Source organism: Urtica dioica, chromosome 9 (assembly GCF_054948205.1).
Source record: "Urtica dioica subsp. dioica isolate 48M chromosome 9, U.dioica_male_clone48M_v1_H2, whole genome shotgun sequence".
In the NCBI taxonomy this organism is placed as follows: domain Eukaryota; kingdom Viridiplantae; phylum Streptophyta; class Magnoliopsida; order Rosales; family Urticaceae; genus Urtica; species Urtica dioica.
The window spans coordinates 25,522,691-25,549,637 of NC_142764.1; the positions used below are offsets into that span (position 1 = coordinate 25,522,691).

General features: G+C 38.4%; 5 protein-coding genes across 6 annotated transcripts; 2 read left to right on the forward strand and 3 right to left on the reverse strand.

The window, feature by feature from the left end:
• The first annotated feature begins 2,653 nt into the window (after positions 1 to 2,653).
• On the forward strand, positions 2,654 to 4,190 carry LOC149386198 (cysteine-rich receptor-like protein kinase 10). The gene is made up of 5 exons (XM_089626492.1): positions 2,654 to 2,846; positions 3,111 to 3,263; positions 3,404 to 3,528; positions 3,718 to 3,928; positions 4,048 to 4,190. The coding sequence occupies exons 1-5, from the start codon at positions 2,654 to 2,656 to the stop codon at positions 4,188 to 4,190; spliced, it is 825 nt and encodes a 274-aa protein (XP_089482618.1).
• On the forward strand, positions 3,141 to 5,094 carry LOC149386199 (cysteine-rich receptor-like protein kinase 4). Of its 2 annotated transcripts, XM_089625844.1 has the most exons (6): positions 3,141 to 3,229; positions 3,404 to 3,528; positions 3,718 to 3,928; positions 4,048 to 4,287; positions 4,363 to 4,516; positions 4,596 to 5,094. In XM_089625844.1, the coding sequence occupies exons 4-6, from the start codon at positions 4,199 to 4,201 to the stop codon at positions 4,920 to 4,922; spliced, it is 570 nt and encodes a 189-aa protein (XP_089481970.1). In that variant the 5' UTR covers positions 3,141 to 3,229; positions 3,404 to 3,528; positions 3,718 to 3,928; positions 4,048 to 4,198; the 3' UTR covers positions 4,923 to 5,094. The 2 variants fall into 2 exon arrangements, with proteins under 2 accessions (XP_089481970.1, XP_089481969.1); XM_089625843.1 differs by lacking the exon at positions 3,141 to 3,229 and having other exon boundaries at positions 3,352 to 3,528.
• An 879-nt stretch (positions 5,095 to 5,973) lies between these two features.
• LOC149386200 (cysteine-rich receptor-like protein kinase 25) lies at positions 5,974 to 9,733 on the reverse strand. The gene is made up of 7 exons (XM_089625840.1): positions 8,760 to 9,733; positions 7,720 to 7,857; positions 7,394 to 7,518; positions 7,109 to 7,319; positions 6,768 to 7,005; positions 6,535 to 6,685; positions 5,974 to 6,451 (listed from the first exon to the last, which is right to left on the reverse strand). The coding sequence occupies exons 1-7, from the start codon at positions 9,553 to 9,555 to the stop codon at positions 6,137 to 6,139; spliced, it is 1,974 nt and encodes a 657-aa protein (XP_089481966.1). The 5' UTR covers positions 9,556 to 9,733; the 3' UTR covers positions 5,974 to 6,136.
• Positions 9,734 to 10,161: 428 nt separating this feature from the next.
• LOC149386201 (cysteine-rich receptor-like protein kinase 10) lies at positions 10,162 to 13,296 on the reverse strand. Its single transcript, XM_089625839.1, has 7 exons — positions 12,305 to 13,296; positions 12,076 to 12,213; positions 11,852 to 11,976; positions 11,558 to 11,768; positions 11,172 to 11,409; positions 10,785 to 10,935; positions 10,162 to 10,695 (listed from the first exon to the last, which is right to left on the reverse strand). Exons 1-7 carry the CDS (start codon positions 13,095 to 13,097, stop codon positions 10,354 to 10,356), a joined length of 1,998 nt encoding a protein of 665 aa, XP_089481965.1. The 5' UTR covers positions 13,098 to 13,296; the 3' UTR covers positions 10,162 to 10,353.
• An 8,918-nt stretch (positions 13,297 to 22,214) lies between these two features.
• LOC149386202 (cysteine-rich receptor-like protein kinase 25) lies at positions 22,215 to 25,777 on the reverse strand. The gene is made up of 6 exons (XM_089625841.1): positions 24,748 to 25,777; positions 24,519 to 24,649; positions 23,356 to 23,563; positions 23,003 to 23,240; positions 22,776 to 22,923; positions 22,215 to 22,687 (listed from the first exon to the last, which is right to left on the reverse strand). Exons 1-6 carry the CDS (start codon positions 25,643 to 25,645, stop codon positions 22,439 to 22,441), a joined length of 1,872 nt encoding a protein of 623 aa, XP_089481967.1. The 5' UTR covers positions 25,646 to 25,777; the 3' UTR covers positions 22,215 to 22,438.
• Between the last annotated feature and the right edge of the window lie 1,170 nt (positions 25,778 to 26,947).

Here is a 26,947-nt window from a genome sequence, read left to right on the forward strand (position 1 = left end):
TTTTAGAGTCAAAATTCACAAGGTTATATAAGATGATGGATTTGTTGTTTACTATTTTAATGAAAATCATGAAACAAGGGTCATTTTGCAATCCTAAAAAAGTTTGAAGTGTATTTTTCTAACTAAATTTACATTAAATCTCCCTTTTTTTCCTTACTAATTTCTCCTTTGGATTCTAATTGAACAAAATCCTTAACAAAAATAAGCAGACACAGTGAATTTCAGGACCCTAATTCTCAAACACTTTTGTTCGACCTTACACAAAGCGAAGACTATAGTGAGCAGGACAAAGTCTGATGTAAAGCAAACAGCCACAGTATCCAAACCTTTTTGTTCGATATTTATCTGAAGTGATTCTTTCTTCTTCTTTTTTATTCATTTTTTGGGTACAGTCGCCGCCGAAGATTTTTGCTGACCATATCTGCTGTTTTTGAGTTTTAATTAGGTAACTAAGATACTTAGACTTTACGATTTGTTGTTTAGCCAACTTTTAGTAAATTTTAGATAAACAACTATATACATGAAGTGACATAATGTGGACTTTTTTGTTTTCTTGGATTGCCCTTCCTTTAAATTTCGATTATGAAATGGATTCTGAAATGTTCATGCGTTTGACTTTGAAATTTTAATATGACATATTATGGTTATTTATTTCAAACCAATAGTTTGACTTTGAAATTTTAATATGAGATATTATGGTTGTTTATTTCAAACCAATAATTAACGTATATTCTCTCTCTCTCTCTCTCTCTCTCTCTCTCTCTCTCTCTCTCTCTCTCTCGTAGATATACATTTTTCTTGCTCACAGAAATCTGCCTCACACCCGGAGTGGAAGCACGGAGTAGCCGGAGCGATCTCAGTGGCGGCATTCGGATCAGTGCAGATGTTGAGTACATATGCTTCATCGGAGGGCTCGCCCGGGTCATCGAGAACGAGTCTCTCTAGAGAGTCTTCGCTATACGTTCGGAGACGTCACAAAATCGAAGGTCCGTTTGACGCAAGAGATCGGATTTGGTCCGGTCGAAAGCCCCGATTGATGCATCTAACGTTTGACTATTGTTGAAAGTATATAATGTTTTTTTTTTCTTCTTTTCGCTGTCTTTGCTTTGTTTAGTTCTCGATCCAATTGTCTTTACTATTCGGCAAAGTGAGGGTGAAAGGGAGAAAAAAAAATTATCTCTTCTGACGAGGTTTTATTTGTGACTTTTTTTCGAAAAATAAACATAGTTGAAATAATGGTATTTTTTTGGTCTTAAAATAGGAAAAATATTTTTTTTTATTCAACTTTTTTTTTAATCTATTCTCAGATTTTGATTGGAAACAATTTTTTTGTTTTTTATGAACAATTTATGTTAATTTATCTTTCTTGTTTAGTTTTGCTTCATTTTTCATGAGTTATTTTTCTGGCAATTTATTTATGTTAATTAATATGAATACATTATCTATGTGAAATTTTTTAGTCAGTGTACTATTTACCAAAGCTAACCACTATTTACAATGGGCTTAACCATTATTTTTATTTTTATTTTTTATATATATGTATGCACATTATTTGTTGTTTACTCAAATTAACCACTAAAAGTTTATATACATAAGAAATGGGCTGCAAAATTTCATTTATTTTTTAATATGATGATTTGCAGGGGAGAGAGAGAGAGAGAGAGAGAGAGAGAGAGAGAGAGAGAGAGAGAGTTGCTAAAAACGTGGGATATTTACTAAAGCTAACCATGGTTTACAATAGGCTAATAACAATACGTACTTGATGGCGGGGGCGATATATGTCGCCCAAATCAGTGGCCAAGCCAAAGAGCTCAATAACCCCATACCTCAAAATGCAGCTTTCCTGAGTTTGAGAAACTTTACACATTTAATACTTCTTTAGGATTAAACTTCAAGGAATATTCAAAGGAACATGTGCCAGTACATAATATTTTATCTAGTGCATATATTATACTCCTAGGATTTTAGCTTTTTACTCCCACGAGGTGAACACACGTCCTTTTATTTTTCTATAGTAAATCAAATATGGTTTAAAGTTTGAGCAAATGAATATAAAGTGACTTCGATTCTTCATTTGAATTTTGCGGAGAAAATCTCAATGGTTCAACTACAAGTATTTGTCAAGGTTGCAGATGAAGATAAAGTGTGTAATTTGAAGCAATCTCCGAGACAATAGTGCTTGATGGTTGATAGTTCATGGTACAAAATGAGGTCTAGTAAAAAAAACTTTTATAGTCGTGTGTATCATGGCTACTCTAGGGTCAGGAAGATGCAACATGTGTGACCAAGGAGTGTCATTAATTACTTCTTCGATATCCTCGGGCAGTTGGCGTGACGGTTACCCGGCTCCCAACATACGATACATCAAAAATTTCGATGAGAATTGAGCGTGGGTTAGGGTTCGGCCCGTTCGGGGATGGAGCAGAGTGTTTTTGAAATCGTAGAATTGTCTTTATGGCTCCTTTCTGTGCCGCGGTGATCTCGTCCCTCTGGACTGCCAGGGCTGCGTGGCAACCGCGGCCAGAGAGGTCACCGATCTTTACTGCCCCAAAAGTGTAGAGCCACTGTGTGGTACGACGATTGCATGTTGCAGTACTTAAACACTTCGTTCTTCAAGCCTGAAGGAACGTTTAATGGTCTGGTCGGCGACACAATGAGGGAAGCGGTGTCGGCGGCTTCAAGCGAAAGCGACAGGTTCGCTACCCGCGAAGCCAACTTCTCGGCGTTCCAGAGCTTGTACAGCCTCGCTCAGTGCACCCCCGATATCAGCAGCATGGACTGTGGGATCTGCCTGAGCAGCTCTGTTTCTCAGCTTCCAAAGTTCAGTGCCTCGAAACAAGGCGCTCGTCTTTTATACCCAAGCTGTTATGTCAGATTCCAACTTGCTGCGCCGGAAAACAAGGCGGTCGTGTTTTAAGCCCGAGCTGTTATGCAGATTCGAGACGTACTTGTTTTACACAAAGGCCGAGCCTGCGGTGGTACCGAGCCCCGCGCCTGAGATTCTCCCTTCTTCTCCTCTACAGCCTTCAGTGGAATCGAGAGGTCGATTTTGTTACAGTTCAGATATGTGCATGAATGTGGAATCTGAATTAGTTGTGCCTTTCTTGCAGGATCAAATGATTATACTTGGACAAGCAGAACCGTAATAATCGCTATTTCTGTTCCGATTGTCGTATTGTCACTGTCGATTTTAATAGGATATTGTTATTGGCGGAAGAGAGGAGGGCTGGTTAGTAATAATAGATGTTTCAACGTGTTGAACTGTATATCTGCATATATATATATATATATATATATATATATATATATATATATATATATATATATATGTATGTATGTATGTATGTATCTTGCTATACCTATTATTGGAAGTTTATGGGTTGTGTTTGCTATGATTTTGCAGGTGATAGTGAGATCACTACTACAGCAGAGTCTCTGCGATATGACTTAGCAAGACTTCAAGCGGCCACGAACAACTTTTCCGATGAAAACAAGATAGGCGAAGGTGGATTCGGCACAGTTTACAAGGTTATAACATTATTTTTGTGCGAGCTTTTACTCATATACATGTGTTAACACAAAAATATTGACATTATGAAAGTATCTCAACGAGATAAGAGAACCTTGGATACAAAAATAGTTACAGTGTTTAAGAACTTGATTGTTTTCACCAATACTGTGTAAGACGAATTACTAAATGGATTATAATATTCATAGGGTGTGCTTTCTGACGGGAAAGAGATAGCGGTGAAGCGGCTCTTGAGATCCTCTTTGGAAGGCGTAAATGAGTTCAAGAACGAAGTATTGTTGGTCGCTAAGCTTCAACACCGAAATCTAACAAGGCTTTTTGGATTTTGCCTGGAAGAAGAAGAAAAGATTCTAGTCTATGAATTCGTCCGCAACAAAAGCCTTGACTACTACTTATTTGGTTTGTTAATCAAATCATTTTCCTTGCATCAAATAGAATAATTTGAGCACGATGGTGGAATTTGGTTCATCATAACTTAAATGCCTCTGTAATCATATATATTTTTTTAATATGTGCAGACGAGTCTAGCGATTCATCACCGTTGGATTGGTCAAGACGGTTCAAGATAATTGGTGGAATAGCTCGAGGGATTCTCTATCTCCACGAGATTCTAGGCTTAGGATTATTCATCGCGATCTCAAAGTTAGCAATATACTACTAGACGAACAAATGAATGCGAAAATATCAGATTTCGGAACGGCTAGGCTATGTGGAGTTGATGAGACTCATGGCAGCACCAATCGGATCATTGGAACATAGTGAGTAATCATAATTCTCCTTAACTATAAAACTCTTTGGAGTTCCTGTTTCTTAACGTTTTGATATTATTACAGCGGTTATATGTCACCTGAGTATGCGATTTACGGGCAATTCTCTGTGAAGTCTGATGTATATAGTTTCGGTGTACTGATAATCGAGATTGTCACTGGAAAGAAGTGCACCAGATTTCACGACTCTGAAATTTCAGCGGAAGATCTTTTCAGCTTTGTAAGCTAACAATATTCTCATAATAATATATAGAAACCTCAAGGTAATTTGTTCATTCTCTCTTATTTTTTGTTTGTAGACTTGGAAAAGTTGGAGGAATGGAACACCACTTGACTTGGTAGATCCGCGTATCGGAGACTCATATACAGCGAATGAAGTCACACGGTGTATTCACATCGGTTTGCTCTGCATTCAGGAAGATCCGGCCGATAGACCCTCAATGGCAACCATAGTTGTCATGCTGAGTAGCTTCTCTATCTCACTCCCATTACCGAAGCAGCCAGCGTTTTTCCCTCGTGCTAGATCAATTGAAACTATGGCCCATATCCATTCTAGCGCAATAAAATCTCAGAGTGATTTGTGCTCTATTAATGAAATGTCTCTCAGTGAAACCTACCCAAGGTAGTGGCCATTTTTTCTCCTAGAAAGGCCCTAAAAATGTTGGTTTGTGCGAGTGTGTTACTGAACACAGACAGGACACGTAAAGCCTTTTCTTAGTAACAATTCAATAGTTCTGATTGAAATTAAGCGAGTACTTAAGACACCGTTTTTAGTGATCCTGATTTTTAAACGTCTGGTAAGTGAGGATAATTTTGATTTTTTTTTTTTTTTGTGAACTACTTTTCATCATTCATGTAAAATATCGATTGGCTTTACGAATCTGAATCGTCTGCCCCTTTTCGGTCATCGCCTGTTTATCTATATTATAAACTTCTGTTTCAAAAAGAGTTAACATGTGATGAAGTATTATAATCTAATTAGAGGATATAAAACGAGACACGAGAGAAAAGAGAGAGAAGAAGATCTGAGTTCCTTCTTTACACTCAAGCTCTGACATGTGCAACAAGTCACCAAAGCCAACAGATATTAAAAAATAATTAAATAAATGTTGTGTGAATCTCATAGCCTGAATGATTTTAGGACTCAAGTGGCACAGGAGTTGACGTGTGCGGGAAGTTATAAAACGGCAAAAATGGATTCTGCAGAATTGTACAGTTTTGACTGTTGGATCATAGCAGGGATTGCTTGAGTGACACGTCAAAGCATTAGGACTGATCTGTAAACCTATTTATAAAGGCATTTAGATTGAAATGAGATAGTGAATTATTTTGAGTATTAAGGAACACATTTGGGAAACACTTTGAAACACAAGGGAAACAATTTGAGTGTGAGAGACATTTGTGTGACGAAATACTTGACCGTCTTCTAATTGACAAACTGACTTAGTGAAACTCCAAAGGGCTGAAGTAGGCAATTTTGTCGACCCAGAGTAAACGTGTGTGCACTGTGTTTGGGTTTTTTTTCTTCTCGAATTGCCAATTCAATATGTGTAGCTTAGGGCACAAGAAATTTGTTCTTGTTTGATTTCTAGGCTCTGCTACAACAATAAAGAATGCTATTTTAGGGTTCTAACTACCTTTCAAACATATCTGTTCAATTTAAGCACTACTGCTATAAAAATAAAACTAACCAACAATTCAATCATAAAAGCCTATATATATTACAGTATTCAAAACTCTTGTTCATAAAAATTGGCGTGACAAGCTGCAATTACAAAGAAAGCATTGTCAAAAGCTTCGGCAAGTCACAGAACACATATATGAGAATATTATTTACCAACTAACGAGGGTATAGTTCGGATATCGAGGCTTCGTTCACAGATAATTGAGGGTTTCCAGTGGTCGTGGATTGATCGAAAGCTTCCATATCGCCCTCCGTTCTGTTGTAGAAGGCCGGCTTTTCAGGTACTCCCAATGTGACAGAGTCACTGTTGAGCATGAGAACTATTGTCTTCATCGTCGGCCTATCTTCTGGATCTTCCTGAACGCACAGCAAACCGACATTTATACATCTCATGACTTCATCTTCAGAATACGAATCAAGCACCGGATCCAATAACTTCAACGACGTTCCTTCGTTCCAAAGCTTCCAAGCCTACATCCAAAGTATAGTTAGTTCCATGTCATTACTATATGTTCTACGAAAAGACCAAACTCTTTAATCAAAATTGTACTCACATAGCTCAAGAGGTCTTCGGCGTAACCAGATTCATAGAAGCTGGTGTTCTTTTTGCCGCTTATAATCTCGAGAATCAAAACTCCGAAGCTGTACACATCAGATTTGACTGAAAACTGCCCTTGCATTGCATATTCCGGTGCCATGTAACCACTGCACAAATTAAGAGTTATGTTTGAGATTATTGTTGCAACTGGCTTTTTTTGTATCTTGAATAGATATATGTCAAACGTACTATGTTCCGACGATTCTGCTTGTGTTTCCTCGTGTCTGATCGACTTCGAACATCTTTGCCATGCCAAAGTCTGATATCTTCGCTTTCATGTCACCGTCCAATAACACGTTGCTAGCTTTTAGGTCGCGGTGTATGATACGAAGCTGTGAGTCCTCATGGAGATACAAAATTCCCCGAGCGATTCCTCCTATTATGTTGTAACGTCTTGACCAATCTAATTCTCCGCTTCTCTCTGGATCTGTAAATGAATATGCAAAAAAATAAATCGAGTCTAGAAATTTCTTGCTTAACTCATCTGTAGAGAAGAATTGTGATGTCTTAATTAATGATTTGACACATACTGTATAGAAAATAATCAAGACTTTTGTTGGGGACGTATTCGTAGATGAGCAACTTTTCTTCTCCTTCCAAGCAAAATCCCAACAATCTCACAAGGTTTCGGTGTTCAAGATTTGCTAGCGTTACGACTTCGTTCTTAAATTCAGCTGCGCCTTGCCCAGAACCTTTGGACAGCCTCTTAACAGCTATTAGTTGCCCGTTGGGAAGTGAACCCTGAAAATGTGTCCATGAAATAGTTCAGTTATGAACTTTATTACTGGTTGCATTACATAGATTCGAAATCATACCTTGTAAACCTCACCGAAACCTCCTTCACCCAACTTATTATCGGCTGAGAACTTGTTCGTTGCAGCTTCGACTGTAGCAAAGTTGAATTGCAAGGACTCGGCCGTCGATATGTCATTACCTTCGACTGCAATAGCCCAACATAAGTGATAAACATTTGGTTTGAAAAACTAACAAAAGAAAATAAATATTCAATTGTTCGAGGCCTTTTGCTGTGCCTTCCATCTTTCATTTTTGTTTTAAAAATAGAATACAAAAAACAGAAACGATAACGGAAACATTATCAAATGGAGATAACTTTTTATTCTATTGAATCTATTAGTGTTACCATTTTTTGAGGTTACAACATTGTGTTTCCGTTTCACTCTCTTGCAGAGGAAACATAAGCCAACAATGAACATAACCAAACAGACGGCGATTGGGACAGCGATGGCAGCTATTGTTTTGGGCTGTATTTTACTTTCCTCTGTCAAAAAAGGAAACGTTGTTCACCACTTGAATCATGAAAAGTATAACTTGAACGAAGAATAAATTTAAAAACAAAAGCTACAAATCTTTGGTTAATTGACCTTGCAAAAGTTGATAAAAAAAAATGCAGAAGCAGCTAAAATGTATATGGATGTACCCTGCTTTGGCAAATGAAAAGTGAAGGAGACTAATATTCTTTGCCAATTCGTTGGTTTAATTTATCTATAAATCCTAGTCCTGCGTGGTTGTATATTCATAGTATAACTGTAAATGTTTCTATAGTCGTGCAGTAAGTTCTGTAACTTTAATACTTACTGAGAAATTTTCAAATCAGCAGATTTCTTAAGGAATGAGGCACTCTAGTTCATTTTACATAGAAAATCGAAGAATATTAACATATAAAAATTTCGTTTGTAATTACACATCCTGTAATTAAATATACTTGATTTCAGTATGCAGGGTATATCAAACCTTGATGAAAATACATTAAAGATATGATTACACTCTCTAGTTAGTAAAGACTTTGATTCAAAAATAACGAGTTAGTCGAAAACAATAGAACAGAATTCAAGTGATTTTCATTTTGACTGGGACACGTGATGAAATAATTTGGCGATACATATATATTTTTTTTCTAAAATTTGTTTTCATTTTAGAATATATTCAATCTTTTTAAAATATCATTCTTCATTTAAATAATATTGGATACTGAATATCTTAATATATAGTTATATTTTAAGTAACATATTAACTCGCTTAAAATATATTAATTAAACATAAACCTATAACAAAAAAAAGGGTAAATAACAAATTAATAATAATAAATAAGTAATAAGACGGTAATTCTAGCAAAATAAAATACCCAAACTTTCTACTAGGGAAAAGAGAAAGGAAAACTACCTTTGACCGGCGTAATCACGGAAGTCGGAGGACGTCTCGCGGGATTGGGAGGCATGGACGGGGAAATCGGCGAAACGGGCGGGTCATAGAAAGGGTAAAACTCGTACCGGACATTACAGCTCGGAAGCAGCACCCTGCCTCCGAGCTTGCCTGAGCAGCACTCCGGAAGCCGCCCAATGGCGTCCGTGAGGCACGCGCTACAATTCCCGCGGGATAGATCCGGAGTACACTGCGCCAGCGTGTGCAGTGTTTGAAACCCCGTGAATTCCTCCTCCTCCGTCGCGAACCTCGTCTCCGCCTCCGCCGCCGCGGCCGCCGCCTCCGTCGCGGTTTTGTTCAGAAGCCGGTTGAACCGGTCCGGCTCCGTCACGTTGGCCGTGTTGAGGAGATACACGCCGGGGCGGTAAGCGATCGCGCCGATGAAGGATCGGTTGGAATACCGGAGCTGGCACTCGTCGTACCAGATCATGATCTCCTGCTCCACCGGGCATCTTTCGACGGCGTCTTTGACGGCGAACTCGACGCAGTCGCGGCAGACGGTAGCGTTGACGTCGCCGCGGCAGAGGAACTGGCCGTGGACGGTGCCGGAGGAGGATGCGGCGGCGCGTGAGTTGAGGCGCGTGGCGTTGGAGGAGAGGGCGGAGAGGAGGGTTGTGAGGTTGGATTGGTATGTGCTGTTTGGGGCGAAAGTGGTTGTGTTTGGGCACACGTGGTACAGATACGTGGGATCGGCTCCGACTCCGGTGATTAAGCCGGTTGAGGCTAACAGAGTTACGACGACCAACAACGGTAACATGTTTTCCAATGTACGGTCATAATCGATTCCTTTGTATTTTCGTTCTTATGTCTCAACTCTCAAGTCTCAACACAACCATCCCGTTATAGATTTTGTATCCTCTCCTTTGGTTGACTCGTTGACTTGGAAACTATAGGTCAGTCAATTGCCAGGTTTTCTTCCTGGGGGTGGTCCCACTGGGATAACTAGGTCAGGTTTTTATGGTTAGAGAGACGAGTGAGGTAATTATGGAAGAAAAGTCCAGACCTTGAGAAGACTTATTGACGACGTTGTTTTTGTCTAATGCGAGTCGGAGAAATTAGTGGTAAACCAACCTGTACGCAATATATTAGTCCAATCAATGATAATGATGCATACTCTTGCGCGTACGATCATATAACTAATCTCTGACCCAGTCTAACTTGGCGCCAAAAGACTACTGGATTTTGTATTATATTGATTTTATTTTATTTTTTTGTTGAAAATTCTTCAGTTAATGTGTTTCCTATGTATTACGGCATAAAATAATAATGCATGTGCACTTAAATGCTCATAAATAATTATTTCTGCTATGAAGTGTACCAGTAAAAGCAAGGAAGCAATTAATATAATTATTTGATTCGCTTATTCAGTTGGAGGAAATTACAAACAAATATCCAACAAATTTTCATCCGTAAATTACTGCATCAAACCATTTATCAATGTCTTTTTATATCTGTAGTAAATCACATTACCGACTTTCTATACTAGAGAAGTACTGGAAATAATCATACGACACATTAAACGATATTCGAGTATATATATATACTTGATAACAGTCTATCGAGGGTATACTTGAGTGATCATTGATTCATCATTGACCGACATCGACGCATTTGAGCTGTTTGTTGATCGATTACTATGCTCGTTGACTCTCACTGGAGTCCTCAAGGGTGTTCTGTTCCGATGCAAAACCGCAGGCTCTTGAGGGAGAGCGAGAGTAACGGAGTAGCTATTGAGCATGAGAACAATCGTCGGCATTGTGGGCCTCACCGCGGGATTTTCCTGAACACATAGCAGTCCCATATGAATGCATCGAATGGCTTCATTTCTCGACACCGAATGCCTTATCGTCGGATCCAAAAACTCCAAAGGTGTCCCATTTTTCCATAGCTCCCAAGCCTGCAATTTTCGAATCACAATGTGCTCAAAGAAGAAAGAATAGTTTTCCAAACTTTGATATAAATATTGTATGTAAATTCAATGCTTACAATGCTTAAGAGGTCTCCGTCAAAATTCGATTGATAGTAAGAATTATTTTTCTTGCCACTTAGGATTTCGAGAACCAAGACACCGAAGCTAAACACATCAGACTTCACGGAGAATTGTCCATGCATTGCATATTCCGGAGACATGTAACCACTAGACGATTGAAAATTGATTCAATTAATTTCCGTAATTAATATTATTTTCTCGTGAAAAAGTTATCTATCATTATGCAACTTTGGCCAAGAATAAAAACAGAGTTCATGAATCACTTAATAATGACATAGTAAAACATCAGATCTAGCACCTGAGCTCAAATTATATTGCATTGAATTTATCTTCTTCAGGGAAATTCTTAGCAGTAAAAACTAGAAAGAGAGTGAAAATCTTACTAAGTTCCAGAGATACGGCTGGTACATCCATGAGTCTGGTCGGTAATAAAAACCTTTGCCATGCCAAAATCCGAAATTTTAGGATTCATGTCACCGTCTAATAGAATGTTGCCCGCTTTAAGATCACGATGTATAATTTTAAGCCGGGAATCTTCGTGGAGATAGAGAATCCCTCGAGCGATCCCTCCAATAATCTTATATCGCCTTGTCCAATCAAGAAGACTTTTCTTCTCTTCATCTGCGCAGGTAAAGAAGGGTATGGAACCGTAAGAACAAACATTTCAAATTTTAAATATAGTCGTTAACAGATCAATACTACATTGGTTCGATAAAAATAAATAAATAATGAAGACGAGCACAGAGCAAGTATTACAGGATGGTCATACCAAATATGAAGTAATCAAGACTCTTGTTGGGCACAAATTCGTAGACTAGAATCTTATTATGTCTCTCTAAGCAGAACCCCAACAACTTCACTAAGTTTCTGTGTTGAAGCTTGGCGACCAAAACGGCCTCGTTCTTAAACTGCTCTTCGCCTTGCCCTGAGGTCCTCAGTAGTTTTTTCACTGCTATTTGTTGTCCATCAGGAAGCGTACCCTGAAAATCATGGTAAAACATACTGAATTGAGAACCAAACGCAAAATCTGATATATATATCTACAAGTCATGCTGATTTCTACCAGGAAGACTTCACCGAATCCGCCTTCCCCAATCTTATTAGCTTCCGAAAAGTTTTCCGTCGCAATTTCAATCTCCTCCATACTAAACTGAAGATTGTTGCCTTCGATAGAAATATCTTCCCTTGCTACACAATCAGTAAGGTTTATGATCACAAGTAAGTAAACTAAACATTTTGGGTTTTGTTTGTTTTTCTCTTCTTTTTTTCATTGCTCTGAAAACTTACTGCTGTCCCTGCGGATAGAGAGATACCGCTTCTTTAGCATTTTCCGACGGATGACCAAGAAGCTAATAACGAACGCTAGGGAAATCACCCCAATTGGAACCAGAATAGCAAAAATAATACCATGATTGTTTCCTTTTTCTGCATTAAAAATTAAAAGAAAAATTCAATTTCTTTTTTTTATATATTTACTGTGAAATCATAGGCGATCTAAAAGCCAAGAAAACCATACTGATTGGCGGCGGCAGTGGAGGCGCGATGGCCTCTTTTGAGGTGATGTTGTAGAAAGGATAGATTTCGTATCTGGCAACACAGCTAGGCAAAAGAGCGCTTCCGCCTTCCTTGCCGCCGCAGCACGAAGGGTAGAACGCGACGGCGCTTTTCAGACACGTGTCGCACTCCCGAGCCGACAGATCAGGCGTGCACTGAGCCAGGCCGTACAGCGTCCTCGACCCCGTCGCGGCGGCCTCCTCCGTCGCGAACTTCTTCGCCGAGTTCACGGCCTCCGAGACCACCGATCTCATCGTGCGGGCAACGACGTCCGAGAACCGCCCGGCATCGTTGCCGGGGATGCTCCCGGAGCTGGGAATGTCGAACGCCGGCACCACGCCGGGAGTGGTGAAGAAGCTGGAATGGTCCTGGTAGCGTAACCAGCACTCGTCGTACCAGACCACCCCGGCCTTCTCGAGCGGGCAGCGCCGGAGCGCGTCGGCGGTGGCGTTCGCGGCGCATAAGCCGCAGGCGTCGAGGGAGACGTCGCCGCGGCAGGCGAGTAGGCCGATGACCGGGTCGGAAGTGTCGGAGGCGACGGTGGTTTTGTAGAAGCCGCCGGGGTTGGTGGCGTTGGAGGCGAGGTAGGAGAGGAGGAGTTTCAGGTTGGAATAGTAGGTGGTGTTTGGGGACAGTAAGCTTGAGGAGGAGTTTGTGCACGCGTGACTCACATACGCACTCGTAGCTCGCCGGAGAACGCAAGCCACAGCCACCCAAATGACCAGAGATTTTGGGGACACTGTTGTTCTCTTCATCGTCGTAGAACTAGAACCCTTGCCTTTCCCTCGAATGATTTTTTCAGTTATCAATGCACGTGTGTGTCAAGTATCTTAATTGGGGCTCTAATTATTGTTTTTAAGTTTTTGTTTCCAAGGGTGGCACAGTGGATAAATTTTTGTATGTTTCGAGATCAGCAAGGGCGGCCAGGCCCAGGCCACAGACTTCTATAGTATTGTGTTTGTGTAAGAAACTTTGTAGTGTATTATTTAATTCTTTTCTTTTTTTTAATATAGAATCATATAGATACAGATAGAGATGACGGTCATCTGATGACCTAGTGTTTTTTTTTTTTTTTTACTACAGATGGAGATGACCTCTTTTTCTTTTTTCTTTTTTTATAGAGATGGAGATTTTTTTTTTTATGTAATAGATGGAGATTAACTTGAGAGAAATGGTTTAATTTGCTTCCAATTTTATAATATTTTCTCACTTTCCACTAAAAGATTAATTTTTCCCAAAATGTCACATCTATGTCAATAATGTTGACATCTATATCAACAATACTGACGTCTACTAGTGAAGGACAAACATAGATGTCAACATTGTTGATATAGATGGTGGCATTTTGGGGAAAAATTAACATTTTAGTGGAAAGTGAGAAAATGTTATGAAATTTGTGACAAATTAAGCAATTTCTCTTAACTTAAAGCAAAGTTAGGACAGAGGTACCCGGTGCTGTATCCTGTATCATACGTAGCACTGCAAGCAGTATGTTAATCTTTTGCGGGATGGGTCAGAAACCACACCACGGATCTCGGATCCCGGGGGATTCGGTGTCAAATGCCTACCCGATTCATTACATTTTTGTATATTAACTCTCCAAAATCCCGCACTTACTATAACGAATCCTCTATTTTGGTTAATAAAAAAAAATTATTTCTGAAAATTTCGTCCTATCCCGCGCGACTCGACAAAAACCTCTTAATGGATTTTTAGTGTTTTTTAATGGGTTTTTATATTGATTTTGAGTTATTTATAGCTCTCTTACATCTTACACAGTCTATTATCTCTCTCAAAATTCATTTTTTTCATTCATTCCGCATTTTTTTCCTTTGTCACGCATCCATAAGTCCATGGTGTGAATCAAAGAGAGGTCCATGTTTTCACAAAGAGATGAGATCTATTGCAACTCAATAAAGATTCCAATGTTCACGGAGATTGTCAGGACGGAAGGATATGTCAAATAAAAGTGATGAAGATTCGTTTTTCGTCAATGACTATTGGTCTACACCATAAACTATCTATTATTTTCCGCGACGTGATGCAAAAGAATCGAGGATGGAGTAATCGGCATAACAATGACGATTACTTGACATAGTCAAAGTTGTAAGTTTTTCAATATTTATTTTATTAAAGATATTTAGGAGAGTTCAATATTTTTGTAAAAAAAAATAAATGAAAATTGTGGTATTTGCGATATTTATATCAAACTGAAAGAAGATTCTAGTATTTCTGAAAACGGAGAAGATAAATTGCGCATTTTGATTAAACACGAAGATACTATTTATATTTTTCTCTTATTTAAATGAAAAAAATGTTGTTGTTACAACATAACTATTATATTTTGAAGCGTTAATACTACAAACAAATTAGCTAAAGCCACGTGTTCTTAAAAGTAGAGTCTGTCAAAGAAAAAAAAAAGTGTAATAGGGTGTAGACGTGTGTGACCATTGAAGTAAAAGTGTAAAACAAATATATTGCAGCATACAAAAAAATAGTAAAACAAATATAATCCCAATACGAAAATAGTATCTAATAAAAAATTAAAAATTAAAAAGACTTATAGTTATTGTAGAGGATACAGTGAATTGGGGATTTATTTTAGTACATTACAGGATAATTACCCAAATAATGTTAGCATAGAGAGCAGTAACCAACCAGGCACACGTCTTCTTTCCGATTAAAAAAAAAAAAAACAGGTACACGTGTTGATTTTTATTGGGTTTGGACTTATAGTTATTAATTGAAGGTTCAGAGCATCGTCAACGCTAACACTAAATTTGGTGTTGAAATTATACAATTTATGTGTGTTTTTAGCACTAAATATATTTTCAACTCCAACCACAATACTAAATTAAATTGTACACTAAAAACACTATTCTATATCATTATATTAGTAATTTTAAATAATTTATTTATTAATTACCTTTTAATAAAGAGATTTGTAACTAACTAGGACACTTTAAACACATGATTTTGGATTTAACTTACGTTTGACAATTTTTAGAGATATATTCAAATGGCTTATATGGCAATAATTAATGTTTGATTTGCCATTATTTATTAACAAATTCATCACTTTCTCTCTCATGTTTTTTTTCAAATAATTTTTTTTGCATCAAAACTTCCAAAATTCGTATCTTTCTCATACGAACTCGAAATTGAGTGATTTCAGATCCTACAAATTCGTGGCGTCGAGATCTTCAAAAATAGATCTCATCGTGTTTGATGAAAAATTATGTTTAATGCATCATATTTACGTTTCCATTTATTTTTTTGATAATTTCAAAAAATTTCAGTTATTTCCATATTTAAGATAGTAACGTGATTTTTCTACATCTATGGTATTAACATGATTTTTCATCAAACACAATGGATCTATTTTTGAAGATCTCGGCGTCACGAAACCGTAGGATTTAGAACCACTCAATTTCGAGTTCATATGAGATAAATATGGCTTTTTTGAAGTTTTTATGTAAAAAAGTGTAGGAAAAAAATATGAGAGAGAAAATTATGAATTTGTTAATAAATAAGGGCAAATCAGACCTTAATTATTGCCACATAAATCTATTGGCTATTTCCCTAAAAATTGTGAAACGTAGACTAAAAACAAATTTCATAATTTCATTTTGACTATTTTGCTACACTGTCCTTTAATAAATCATTATAATTTATATTTTTAATTGACTAATTGAATTAGCTCTTACATGTCAATATTTAACAAAAATTAAAATATACTAAAAATAATAAAATTTTGAAATAAATATTACATTATTTATAAAATATATTTCATTAAAATAACTCTAGATAAAAACAAAATATTTGAAAAACGAATTGTATTATACTCATTTATATGATTAGTATATATATGTATATAAATGGATATGAGAAATTGTCTAATTTACCACAAATTTCATAATATTTTTCAATTGTTCATCAAAAGGTTAATTTTTCTCAAAATGTCACTTCTATGTCAACAATGTTGACATCTAATAGTGAATGGCAAACATAAATGTCAACATTGTTGAAATAGATGGTGAAATTTTAGAAAAAATTAGCATTATGATAGAAAATGAAAAAATATTATTAAATTGGTGATAAATTAGTCAATTTGTATCGTACGGTATAAATGTCGTGCAATATACAGTGTGATTGGATGAATATTCACCTCGTGATCTTACTTATCTAGAATGTAGTGGTAGACTTTTCGCCGTAGGAAACAATAAATTCCACCAGTTTGGTTTGGTTTAGAACTTTAGACTACATGTTTGACTAATAATATCTCTTCTTAGACTATTTCAAATGATTTGGACGTCCACTGAACATTATTACATGGCACCTTGATATGAACACCAGGACCATTCTAGCTCTGATCGAATTTAAAATAATTAAAGTAGACACGAGTCACGGCGTAGGTGGGACTTGAAGTGTATTAGAGTCCTCGTTATTATATCATTTTATTATCATGTCATTTTACTCTTTCATACTGTCTGTAATAACAGCTTTGATGGCTTTTTAGTCTTTTACATACAAACACTGAACATATAAGTACTCTGCTTTATTTTCAGTTTGGGTTTATCAGAAAATGAGAAAAGCACTACGTTTCTCACAAACACTCTCTCGTCCTTTATCATACGATTCATGAACTACGATTGTATTATGGTATCAGAGCGTTTGATTTCCGCTACATCGCTTGATTGATTGTGTTCGTGAATTCTTCTGGCTCTATTGACTCTACAGCGATCTACGTGAAGATCAGGAATGGAGGATCAATTGTCTTCAGCAACTTCTGCAACTGAGAAGCCAGCGAATGAAGATCTCTCCAATCCTTACTTCCTTCATCATTCGGATAATCCTGGAACGGTTCTCGTGACGCAGCTTCTGACTGGTGAGAACTACATTTCATGGAGCCGATCAATGAAGATTGCTTTGTCGACGAAGAGCAAAATTGGATTTATCGATGGATCTATAGAGAGACCTTCGAGATCCAACATCTCTGCCTACAATGCTTGGATTCGCAGCAACAATATGGTGATTTCTTGGTTGCTTAACTCCGTCAGCAAGGAGATCTCCACAAGTGTTCTGTTCTCGGACTCAGCTCATGAGATCTGGCGAGATCTGGAAGAAAGGTTTCAGCAAGGGAACAAGCCACGGATTTTTCAGCTCCGTCGTGAATTGTCGAACCTGAAGCAAGATCAGAAGTCAGTTGGTGCGTATTTCACTAATTTGAAATCGATTCATGAAGAGCTGAACAACTACAAGCCTACGTGTTCGTGCAATTGCTCCTGTGGAGGATCTAAGGCTCTAAATGAATTTTATCACGAAGAATATGTCATGTCTTTTCTGATGGGACTCAACGAGAGTTATGCACAGACTAGAGGACAGGTTTTGCTCATGGATCCTATGCCTCCAATAAACAAGGTGTATGGATTAGTTTCTCAGGAGGAAATGCAGAGATCTATTGGATATGTTGAAACCGGTCAAGGAGACTTGTCAAACTCTATGGCTCTAGCTGCTGTGAGAGATGATTCTCAGAAGAAGAATTACAAGAAAGAGAAGGACAAGCCATTCTGTACTCACTGCAAGTTCCATGGTCATACGATGGAGAAGTGCTACAAGCTTCACGGCTATCCTCCAGGTCACAAGAGGTTCAGAGGCCAGGCAAACTGTGCTGATTCGAGGAGTTTGATCGAGCAGCCACAACAAGTCTCTCATGGAGAAGGAGCTAAGGGTGTTTCATCGCTGACTTATGATCAGTGTCACCAGCTGATTAACATGCTGTCTCAGCAAATGGCGTTCACACCTCCGACATCTTCCAGTGCAGAGATCAATGTTTCTTCATACCTGTCAGGTAATTGCTCACTCACTCATATTAGCACAGATGCTAAGGCTAGCGAATATGATTGGATTATAGACTCTGGAGCGTCTAGGCATATATGTTATGATAAGAGAATGTTAATGAACTTGAAACCTCTTACACACTCCACTGTTACACTCCCTAATCATGCTGTTATACCGGTTCATCACTGTGGAGATGTGCGAGTGACTCCTGATCTAGTACTCAGGAATGTTCTTCTGGTGCCTGGTTTCAAATTCAATCTATTGTCAGTGAGTGCTTTGACTAAGGATTCAAAGGCTGTTGTGATCTTCTATGTTGATGGTTTCACAATCAAGGACACAAAGGGCATGAAAATGATTGGCAAGGGTGATCTGGTCTCGGATTTGTACCTGCTGTCGAGGAGTTCGGACCAGGGGCTCCACTCAACAGTCAATAAGGTTTCTTCGCAGGTTTGGCATGGGAGATTGGGCCACTTGTCTTTCAAGAAATTGGAACCAATGAGGAATATTTTGGATATTACTCAGTGTAATAGGAAATTACCTTGTCTTGTGTGTCCTCTTGCCAAACAACGACGACTTCCTTTCGATGCAAACAATCATCTATCGGATTCACTGTTTGATTTGATTCACTGCGATATGTGGGGTCCTTATAATGTGCCTTCTTATGCTGGTTATAGATACTTTCTCACATTGGTTGATGATTGTTCTCGATTTTGTTGGATTTTTTTAATGCGAGCAAAGTCTGATGTCCATACACTGATTCCTCGTTTTTGTGCAATGGTGTCTACACAATTTAACAAAGTGGTTAAAGTCTTTCGCTCCGATAATGCGAAGGAATTGGTATTCGCTGATTTTTTCCACAAACAAGGAACCATTCATCAGTTCTCGTGTGTAGAAACTCCCCAGCAGAATTCCGTGGTTGAACGGAAACATCAACACATCCTCAATGTTGCCCGGGCACTCTATTTTCAGTCGCGAATCCCGATTGAATTCTGGTCCGATTGTGTTCTCACAGCAGTGTTTTTGATCAACCGTACACCCACACCGGTCCTTCAGGGGATTTCTCCTTATCAGAGGCTACTCGATAAAAGTCCGGACTACAGCTCTTTGCGTATGTTTGGCTGTCTCGCTTTTGCGTCCACTCTTCGAGGCCATCGCACGAAGTTCGCGCCTCGCGCCCGTCGCTGTGTGTTCATTGGCTACCCACCTGGGGTTAAGGGTTACAAGCTATTTGATTTGGACACCAAGGAAATTTTCTTGTCTCGTGATGTTAGCTTCCATGAGATGGTTTTTCCTTTTCTTGATGTCACGCTTGTTAGCTCTATTCCTGATCCCTTTGCGACAGTTGTGCTTCCGAAGGCATCAGACGACTCTATGGCTGATCCACCAGACCCTGGTCACGTTGTTGATCGCAGTCCCCTGCCTGCTGTGGTCATTGAGGACACACCTGGTGCTGGTTCACTGACGCCTGATTTATCGTTGTCTCCATCAGCCGGCTCGCTAGAACAGCCTCCGCTCGCCCAAGTTGTTCGTCGTTCCGAGCGCCCTAGTCGGTTACCCCCGAAGCTACTTGATTTTCATCTGAATCAAGTCCTCGAGGCTCCGGCACGTTCATCCCCACATTCGCTGGACAAGGTCCTCTCTTATGCTCGTTTGTCCTCTTCCTTTCATCCCTTCATTATGGCTGTTTCCACGGTGTTTGAGCCACGGTTTTATCACCAAGCGGCTAAGGACGACCAGTGGTGCTTGGCTATGAAGGAAGAGCTTGCAGCCATGGACGCTAACCATACTTGGTCGGTGGTTTCTTTGCCTCCGGGTAAGCACTCTATAGGCTGTAAATGGGTTTTTAAAAACAAATTTCATTCCGATGGTTCTTTAGCTCGTCACAAGGCACGATTAGTTGCCAAGGGTTACAACCAACAAGAGGGTGTGGATTTTGTCGATACTTTTTCCCCGGTGGCTAAGCTAGTCACGGTCAAACTCTTGCTGACCTTAGCTGCTTCTCATGGCTGGGAACTTGCTCAATTGGACGTCAACAATGCCTTCCTTAATGGAGACTTGTTCGAGGAGGTATACATGGACCTTCCTCAGGGTTACTCTCCTCCGACTAACCTCTTGCCACCTGGTTCCAAACCCGTTTGTCGTCTTCACAAGTCGATATATGGGTTAAAGCAGGCTTCGCGACAGTGAAATTTGAAGTTCACCCAGGCTATAGTGGAGTTTGGATTTGAACAGTCCAAGGCTGATTATTCTCTCTTCACTAAGGGACGTGGTTCTCAGTTTGTTGTCGTGCTTGTATACGTCGATGACATCATCGTTGCCGGTCCTAATTCAGTCCTCATTGCTGCTGTGAAGGCTTTTCTTGGCACTCGCTTCAAGTTGAAGGATCTTGGTGATTTGAGGTTCTTCCTTGGGCTTGAGGTTGCACGTTCTTCTTCTGGTTTGGTGATCTCTCAACGACAGTATGCTCTACATTTGCTTGAAGATTTTGATTTTTTGGACTGCAAGCCTGCGAAGTCTCCAATGAATCCAAAACTTCCACTTAATGCCTCCAGCGGTGAGTTGCTTTCTGATGCTACGTCCTATCGTCGTTTGATTGGTCGCTTCCTGTATTTGACGATCTCTCGCCCCGACATCACCTTTTGTGTCCATACTTTGAGCCAATTCCTTTCGGCTCCTCGTGTCCCACATCTTCAGGCAGCGCACCATCTGCTCCGCTATATAAAGGGCACTCCTGGGCTTGGCCTGTTCTATTCGGCCTCACCTTCTTCGCAGATCCGCGCCTTTTCAGATGCTGATTGGGGCACCTGCTCTGACACCCGTCGATCGGTCACTGGTTTTTGTGTTTTTGTGGGGGACTCCCTTATTGCGTGGAAATCTAAGAAGCAAGGGACTGTTTCGCGATCCTCCGCCGAGGCCGAGTATCGTGCACTTGCTTTGGCTGCCTCTGAGATCATTTGGCTTCAGCAATTGTTGCGTGATTTTGCTGTTCCATGCCCTTCTCCGGCTGTCTTATACTGCGACAATAAGGCTGCTGTGCACATCGCCTCGAATCCCTCGTTTCACGAACGCACCAAACACATAGAGATCGACTGTCATTTTGTGCGCGATTGCCTTCAGCGACACGTTCTGAAGCTCTTGCCCATTCGTTCCAGTCTGCAGCTTGCTGACATCCTCACCAAGCCGCTTGTTGGATCTGCTCTTCGGTCTCTCATTTCCAAGATGGCTCTCATGGACATCTTCAGGCCGCCATGAGTTCCATCTTGCGGGGGCGTATTAGAGTCCTCGTTATTATATCATTTTATTATCATGTCATTTTACTCTTTTATACTGTCTGTAATAACAGCCTTGATGGCTTTTTAGTCTTTTACATACAAACACTGAACATATAAGTACTCTGCTTTATTTTCAGTTTGGGTTTATCAGAAAATGAGAAAAGCACTACGTTTCTCACAAACACTCTCTCGTCCTTTATCATACGATTCATGAACTACGATTGTATTAAAGTGGGACAACAAAGATAGAGAATAAGGACTTTGATTTTTCTCCCATTTGATTGACTATTAATAGTTCACCTCTGGGTTTTAAAATTAACTGATTTTGCGTTTATTAAATTACTAGTTTTTCAACCTTCAGAAAGGATTTTCCCCTTTGCGAAACATAAATAGAACAACACAAATATCGTATACATTTTTCTGTGATAAATTAAATTAATCTTTATGACAAATTAAATTAATAATATTTTATTAAAAATTAATCTCACTTGAACTTATGTATGTTGTAACTTAATTCAATAGTATTTTTTATGCTTGTAAACTTTGCCTAACCAGTTACCACGAAGGTTAATTTTATTTCTCATAATGGCTAATTTTATTTACTATCATCATTAATTTAACTTATTATGGTGATAAATTTAATTTACTTAAGAAAGTTGCTGATTGCGAATATGAAGTTTAAAATAAATAAATAAATCGTTTCACCAAAACTAATTTTGATTGACTTCGACTAATTTAATTTAGTGTAGTAGTCTAAATTAACAAGTTTGGACAAAGAAGTTTGGGCCACAATATCACCAGGACCAGAAACAGACTCGGATTATTGTCTTGGCGTTTAATTTTGACAAGTCTTCATGACTAGTAAATTTTAACATTCAACACTATATATTGGGTAACTATAAAAGCCGGTTTAGGGTGCTAAAAGCTTCTACTAATCAACGTGGCGACCCTTCTTCGATGGATACTGAACTAGAGCTGCTCTTTCACGAATCAATCTTTTCTTGTTCTGCTCTGTTGTAAAACGTAGGCTTTTCGGGCTTAGGTAGTGTGACCGAGTCATCACTATCAAACATGAGAACAATTGTTTTCATGGCCGGCCTGTCATTTGGATCTTCCTGAACGCACAATAACCCGATATGGATGCATTGGACTACTTTTTCCTCGGAATAAGAATTTATCACCGTAGAATCCAACAACTTCAATGGAGTCTCCTCTTTCCATAGCTTCCAAGCCTATTACCAAGTCGATTTATGATTAATCGTATGTTACATATTGTAAAACCATATAAATTGTGGTTATATTATTATTTGTTTTACTTACATAACTTATGAGGTCCTCGCGACGGTCGGATTCATAAAATCTGTTCTTCTTTCCGCTAATAATTTCGAGGATTGTGACTCCGAAACTATAAACATCGGATTTGACAGAGTATTGTCCATACATTACATACTCTGGTGACATGTATCCGCTGCATAAATAAATATATTTTCATAATTTATAGTCGTTATTATTCATATAACTAATTTGTAAAAATAAGTTAAACTTACAATGTTCCGGCGATTCTGCTTGTATTTCCCAGCTCTTGATCAGCTTCCAAAATTCTTGCCAACCCAAAACTAGAAATTCGTGGGTTCATATCACCATCCAATAATACATTTTCAGGCTTGAGATTACGGTGTATGATTATATTTTGAGAATCCTCGTGAAGATAGTTGATTCCTCGTGCGATTCCTCTTATTATATTGAATCTTGAGAACCAATCTAATTGTAGTTGATTTTCCGGATCTGCACATTGAAAAATTTCAAGTAAAAGATGGTTAACCAAAGTTTTTGTATACTAATATATGCTAGTTTAATTATTGAAGGAGACAAAAATCTATGTCACAAATGAAAAACTAACGAAATATATAGAGGTCGAGGGTTCTATTGGGCATAAATTCATAGACGAGCAGATTTTCTTCTCCTTCGGAACAAAATCCAAGTAATTCCACGAGGTTTCGGTGCTGAAGTTTTGCAAGTATCAATATTTCATTCTTGAACTCCTCCACAGCACGGTTCTTTCTTGGTACTCTTTTTACAGCTATTTGCTGTCCATTCCCCAATGTTCCCTGAAATGATTCATGTGTACGAACAATTTATTCTTCAAAGTGTCATCATATTAAGACCAATTCTAAACCGCATTTTGCAGTAATATTTTATCTTCACTCAAACTCTAAAACTCACTCTAATCTAGCTTTTTAGTAAGATATTCATTACTGATTTTGGTTTTTAAAAGGTTCCAAATTTCATGATTAGCCATAAATATAAAAAGTACGTGATATCTGTACCTAAAAATATTATTTAATTTGTTTAAAACTATTTCTATTAAATCTTATGTCTTCGATTTATTTACGCTAGCTATTTGAATAATTTAAAATAAAACAATATATTTAAATAAATATAAAAAGAAAATTACTATAATTGATGTAATTGAAAATAAAATAAATACAGGGGATTGAGCATAATAGATAAAAAAATAATAATTAATATTTATATATATACTATTTTATTTGACACTAAAATAACATTCTATTGGAGATGGATTACTACTTAATTTGACATTTATTTTAAATAGTGTAAAATATCAAAATGATAAATGTTACGTGGTCCAAAAATTTGATTGATACTTTCATCAAAATGACATTGTAATATGTGTTTGAAAATTGTAACTAAAATTCTGGGAAAAAGAAAAATTGAAAAGAAGAAGTCATTTATCATCGCCTTAATTAATAAATAAAAAATAAAAAAGCTTCATCACTTGTATGCGCTTTTACTGTACTTAATTATGAAAAAAAAAAGTTACCGATTTCCTTTGCATATATAGTTTGATGTATTCGAATTTCTTTAAAGGTAAAAAAGGTTTCACTGGCCAGTACCATTTGTAAGAAAACTAATCAGCAATCGAGGCAAAAAAAATTCCTAGTATATATATTACACATGTAAGTAAAAAAAAAAAAAAAAAGTAAGCTCCCCTGTTTATATGACAATTTTCATATATATAAATTGATGATATAGCAAAGTTACCTTGTAAACATCGACAAATCCTCCTGATCCAGTACCTATTTTGTTATCTGGTGAGAACTTGTTTGTGGCAGCTTCAATGGTGGCTAAGTCATATCGAGACACTTTCACTGCTGACAAATCAGTCGCCGAAGCTAAACCAAAACAAAAGTCAATGAGCACTCAGATTCATCTAACACTAAAAAAAAAACAAAAAAGATAACCCAACACTAAAACAGAGTCCTTTGCATACCTATCTTGAACTCCTTTAGATTGTCTTTCACGTTTCTATCTTGAGCTCTCTTTCTAAGGCAACAAAATAATCCTAACACGAGTATTGCCATGAGCACAGCAACTGGGACTACAACACCCACAATGGTCGCCGTCAAGATCTTACCGCCGGGGATCTTTCCGGTGGCCGGAGGAAGCGGCGGGGACTTCGAGGCGGGTTGGGTAAAGTAAAAAGGGTAAAATTCGTAGCGAACGTTACAGCTCGGAAACAAAACTCTTCCTCCGAGCTTGTCGAGACAGCATACGGGAAGCCGCGCCACGGTGTCCGAGAGGCATCGCCGGCAATCTTCTCCGGCCAAGTCCGGCGTGCACTGCGCCAGCGTGTACAGCGTCTGAAAGCCGTTGAACTCCGCCTCCGCCGTCGCGAACCTCGTCTCCGCCGCCGCCGCCGCCGTCGTCGCCTCTTTCATGGTCTTGTTCAGCAGCCGGTTGAACCGGTCCGGCTCCGTCACGTTGGCCGTGTTGAGGAGCGCCACGCGGGGCCGATCGGCGACGGAGCCGAGGAAGGATCGGTTGGAGTATCGGAGCTGGCACTCGTCGTACCAGATCACGATCTCCTGCTCCACCGGGCATCTTTTGACGGCGTCTCTGACGGAGAACTCGACGCAGCCGCGGCAGGCGGTGGCGTTGACGTCGCCGCGGCAGAGAAACTGGCCGTGGACGGCTCCGGCGGAGGAGGCGGCGGCGCGTGAGTCGGAGGAGGAGGAGAGGACGGAAAGGAGGGCGGTGAGGTTGGATTTGTATGTACTGTTTGGAGCGAAAGTCGTGGCGTTTGAGCACACGTGGTACAGGTACGTTGGGTCAGCTTCACCGGTGTTGATCAGAGCGAGAAATATTATTGATAACATAATGGTTGTCATTTTTCTATGGTATATCGTTATTATCCTAATCCCTTTGGCTTGTTTGAAGTTTGTGTGATGATGAATTACAAGAGGCTTAAAAGTAGTGACTAGTGAGAAAGGAGAGGCAGTCGTTGACTCAACAACGTTATAAAGTCAAACTTTCGTCTGTTGTTTTTATTTTCTTCTGCCCCGTTACGTCAAAGTAAAACAAACAAAAAAGCCCATATATTGTTTTAGGTAAATTGACAGTCCTGCCCCTTGTAGTAGAGACGGAGCTAGAAATATTAGAGGGCTAGAAGGTAGTTTTATAATGTAGAATAAAAATATTTAAATAATTATTTAACTTATTTTAACTTACTTTGGTTATTTTTTAAAACTTATTTTGAACTACCGCCAATGAGGTAATATCTACAAGACTATCCTATGTTGTCAAATCGCTACAAAACTTAAGACTATTCTATGTTGAAATTTGAAGATTATTCATTATAAGCTGTGTCTAAATATCAGCGGTAATTGATACTATGTATAATGTAAGATTAAAAGTATTCAAAAAATAAGTCTTCAAAGTGAACTTTGTGATGAGGATTTTTTTGCTTCATAAGATTCTCGTCTTAATAATTAAGAAGCATGAGTATCGATCCTACGAAGAACTCATTGAATTTTGTTTTAACTAACTAGAAAAGCTATCTGCAATATATTTTTCAAGCTTAAAATTTGAAAAATATGTGTGTGTATGTATGTATTTAAAAAGTTATATACAATATATTTTCCTTATATATGTTTAAAAATTGAGGGATGTATTACATATAATGTATATATATTATATGTATATATTTTTAATATATTTTACCATATTTTTTCGTTCGGTTTTTCATGTAAAACGGTATTTGAAAACAGCAAATTCATTTTTCACGTTTATTTCCGTTCGATTTTCTATCAATTTGTCGATTTTTCTTAAATCAAGAAGCTCGAAAAGATAACGAAAACAGCATTTGAAACTTTGGTATGAATCCACAAACGTCAGGCCGAATAATTCCAATGGCGTTCCTTAAACTACTCATCAATAGAGATGAACTATGACGTCTTACATAATCATTTATTTTATTATTTTTGTTGAAAATTCTTCAGTTGAAAATTCTTAAATGTGTTTCCTATGTATTACGGCATAAAATAATAATGCATGTGCACTTAATGCTCATAAATAATTATTTCTGCTATGAAGTGTACCGTCTAGAAGCAAGGAAGCAATTAATATAATTATTTGATTCGCTTATTTTATTGAGTAGGAGGAAATTACAAACAAATATCCAACAAATTTTC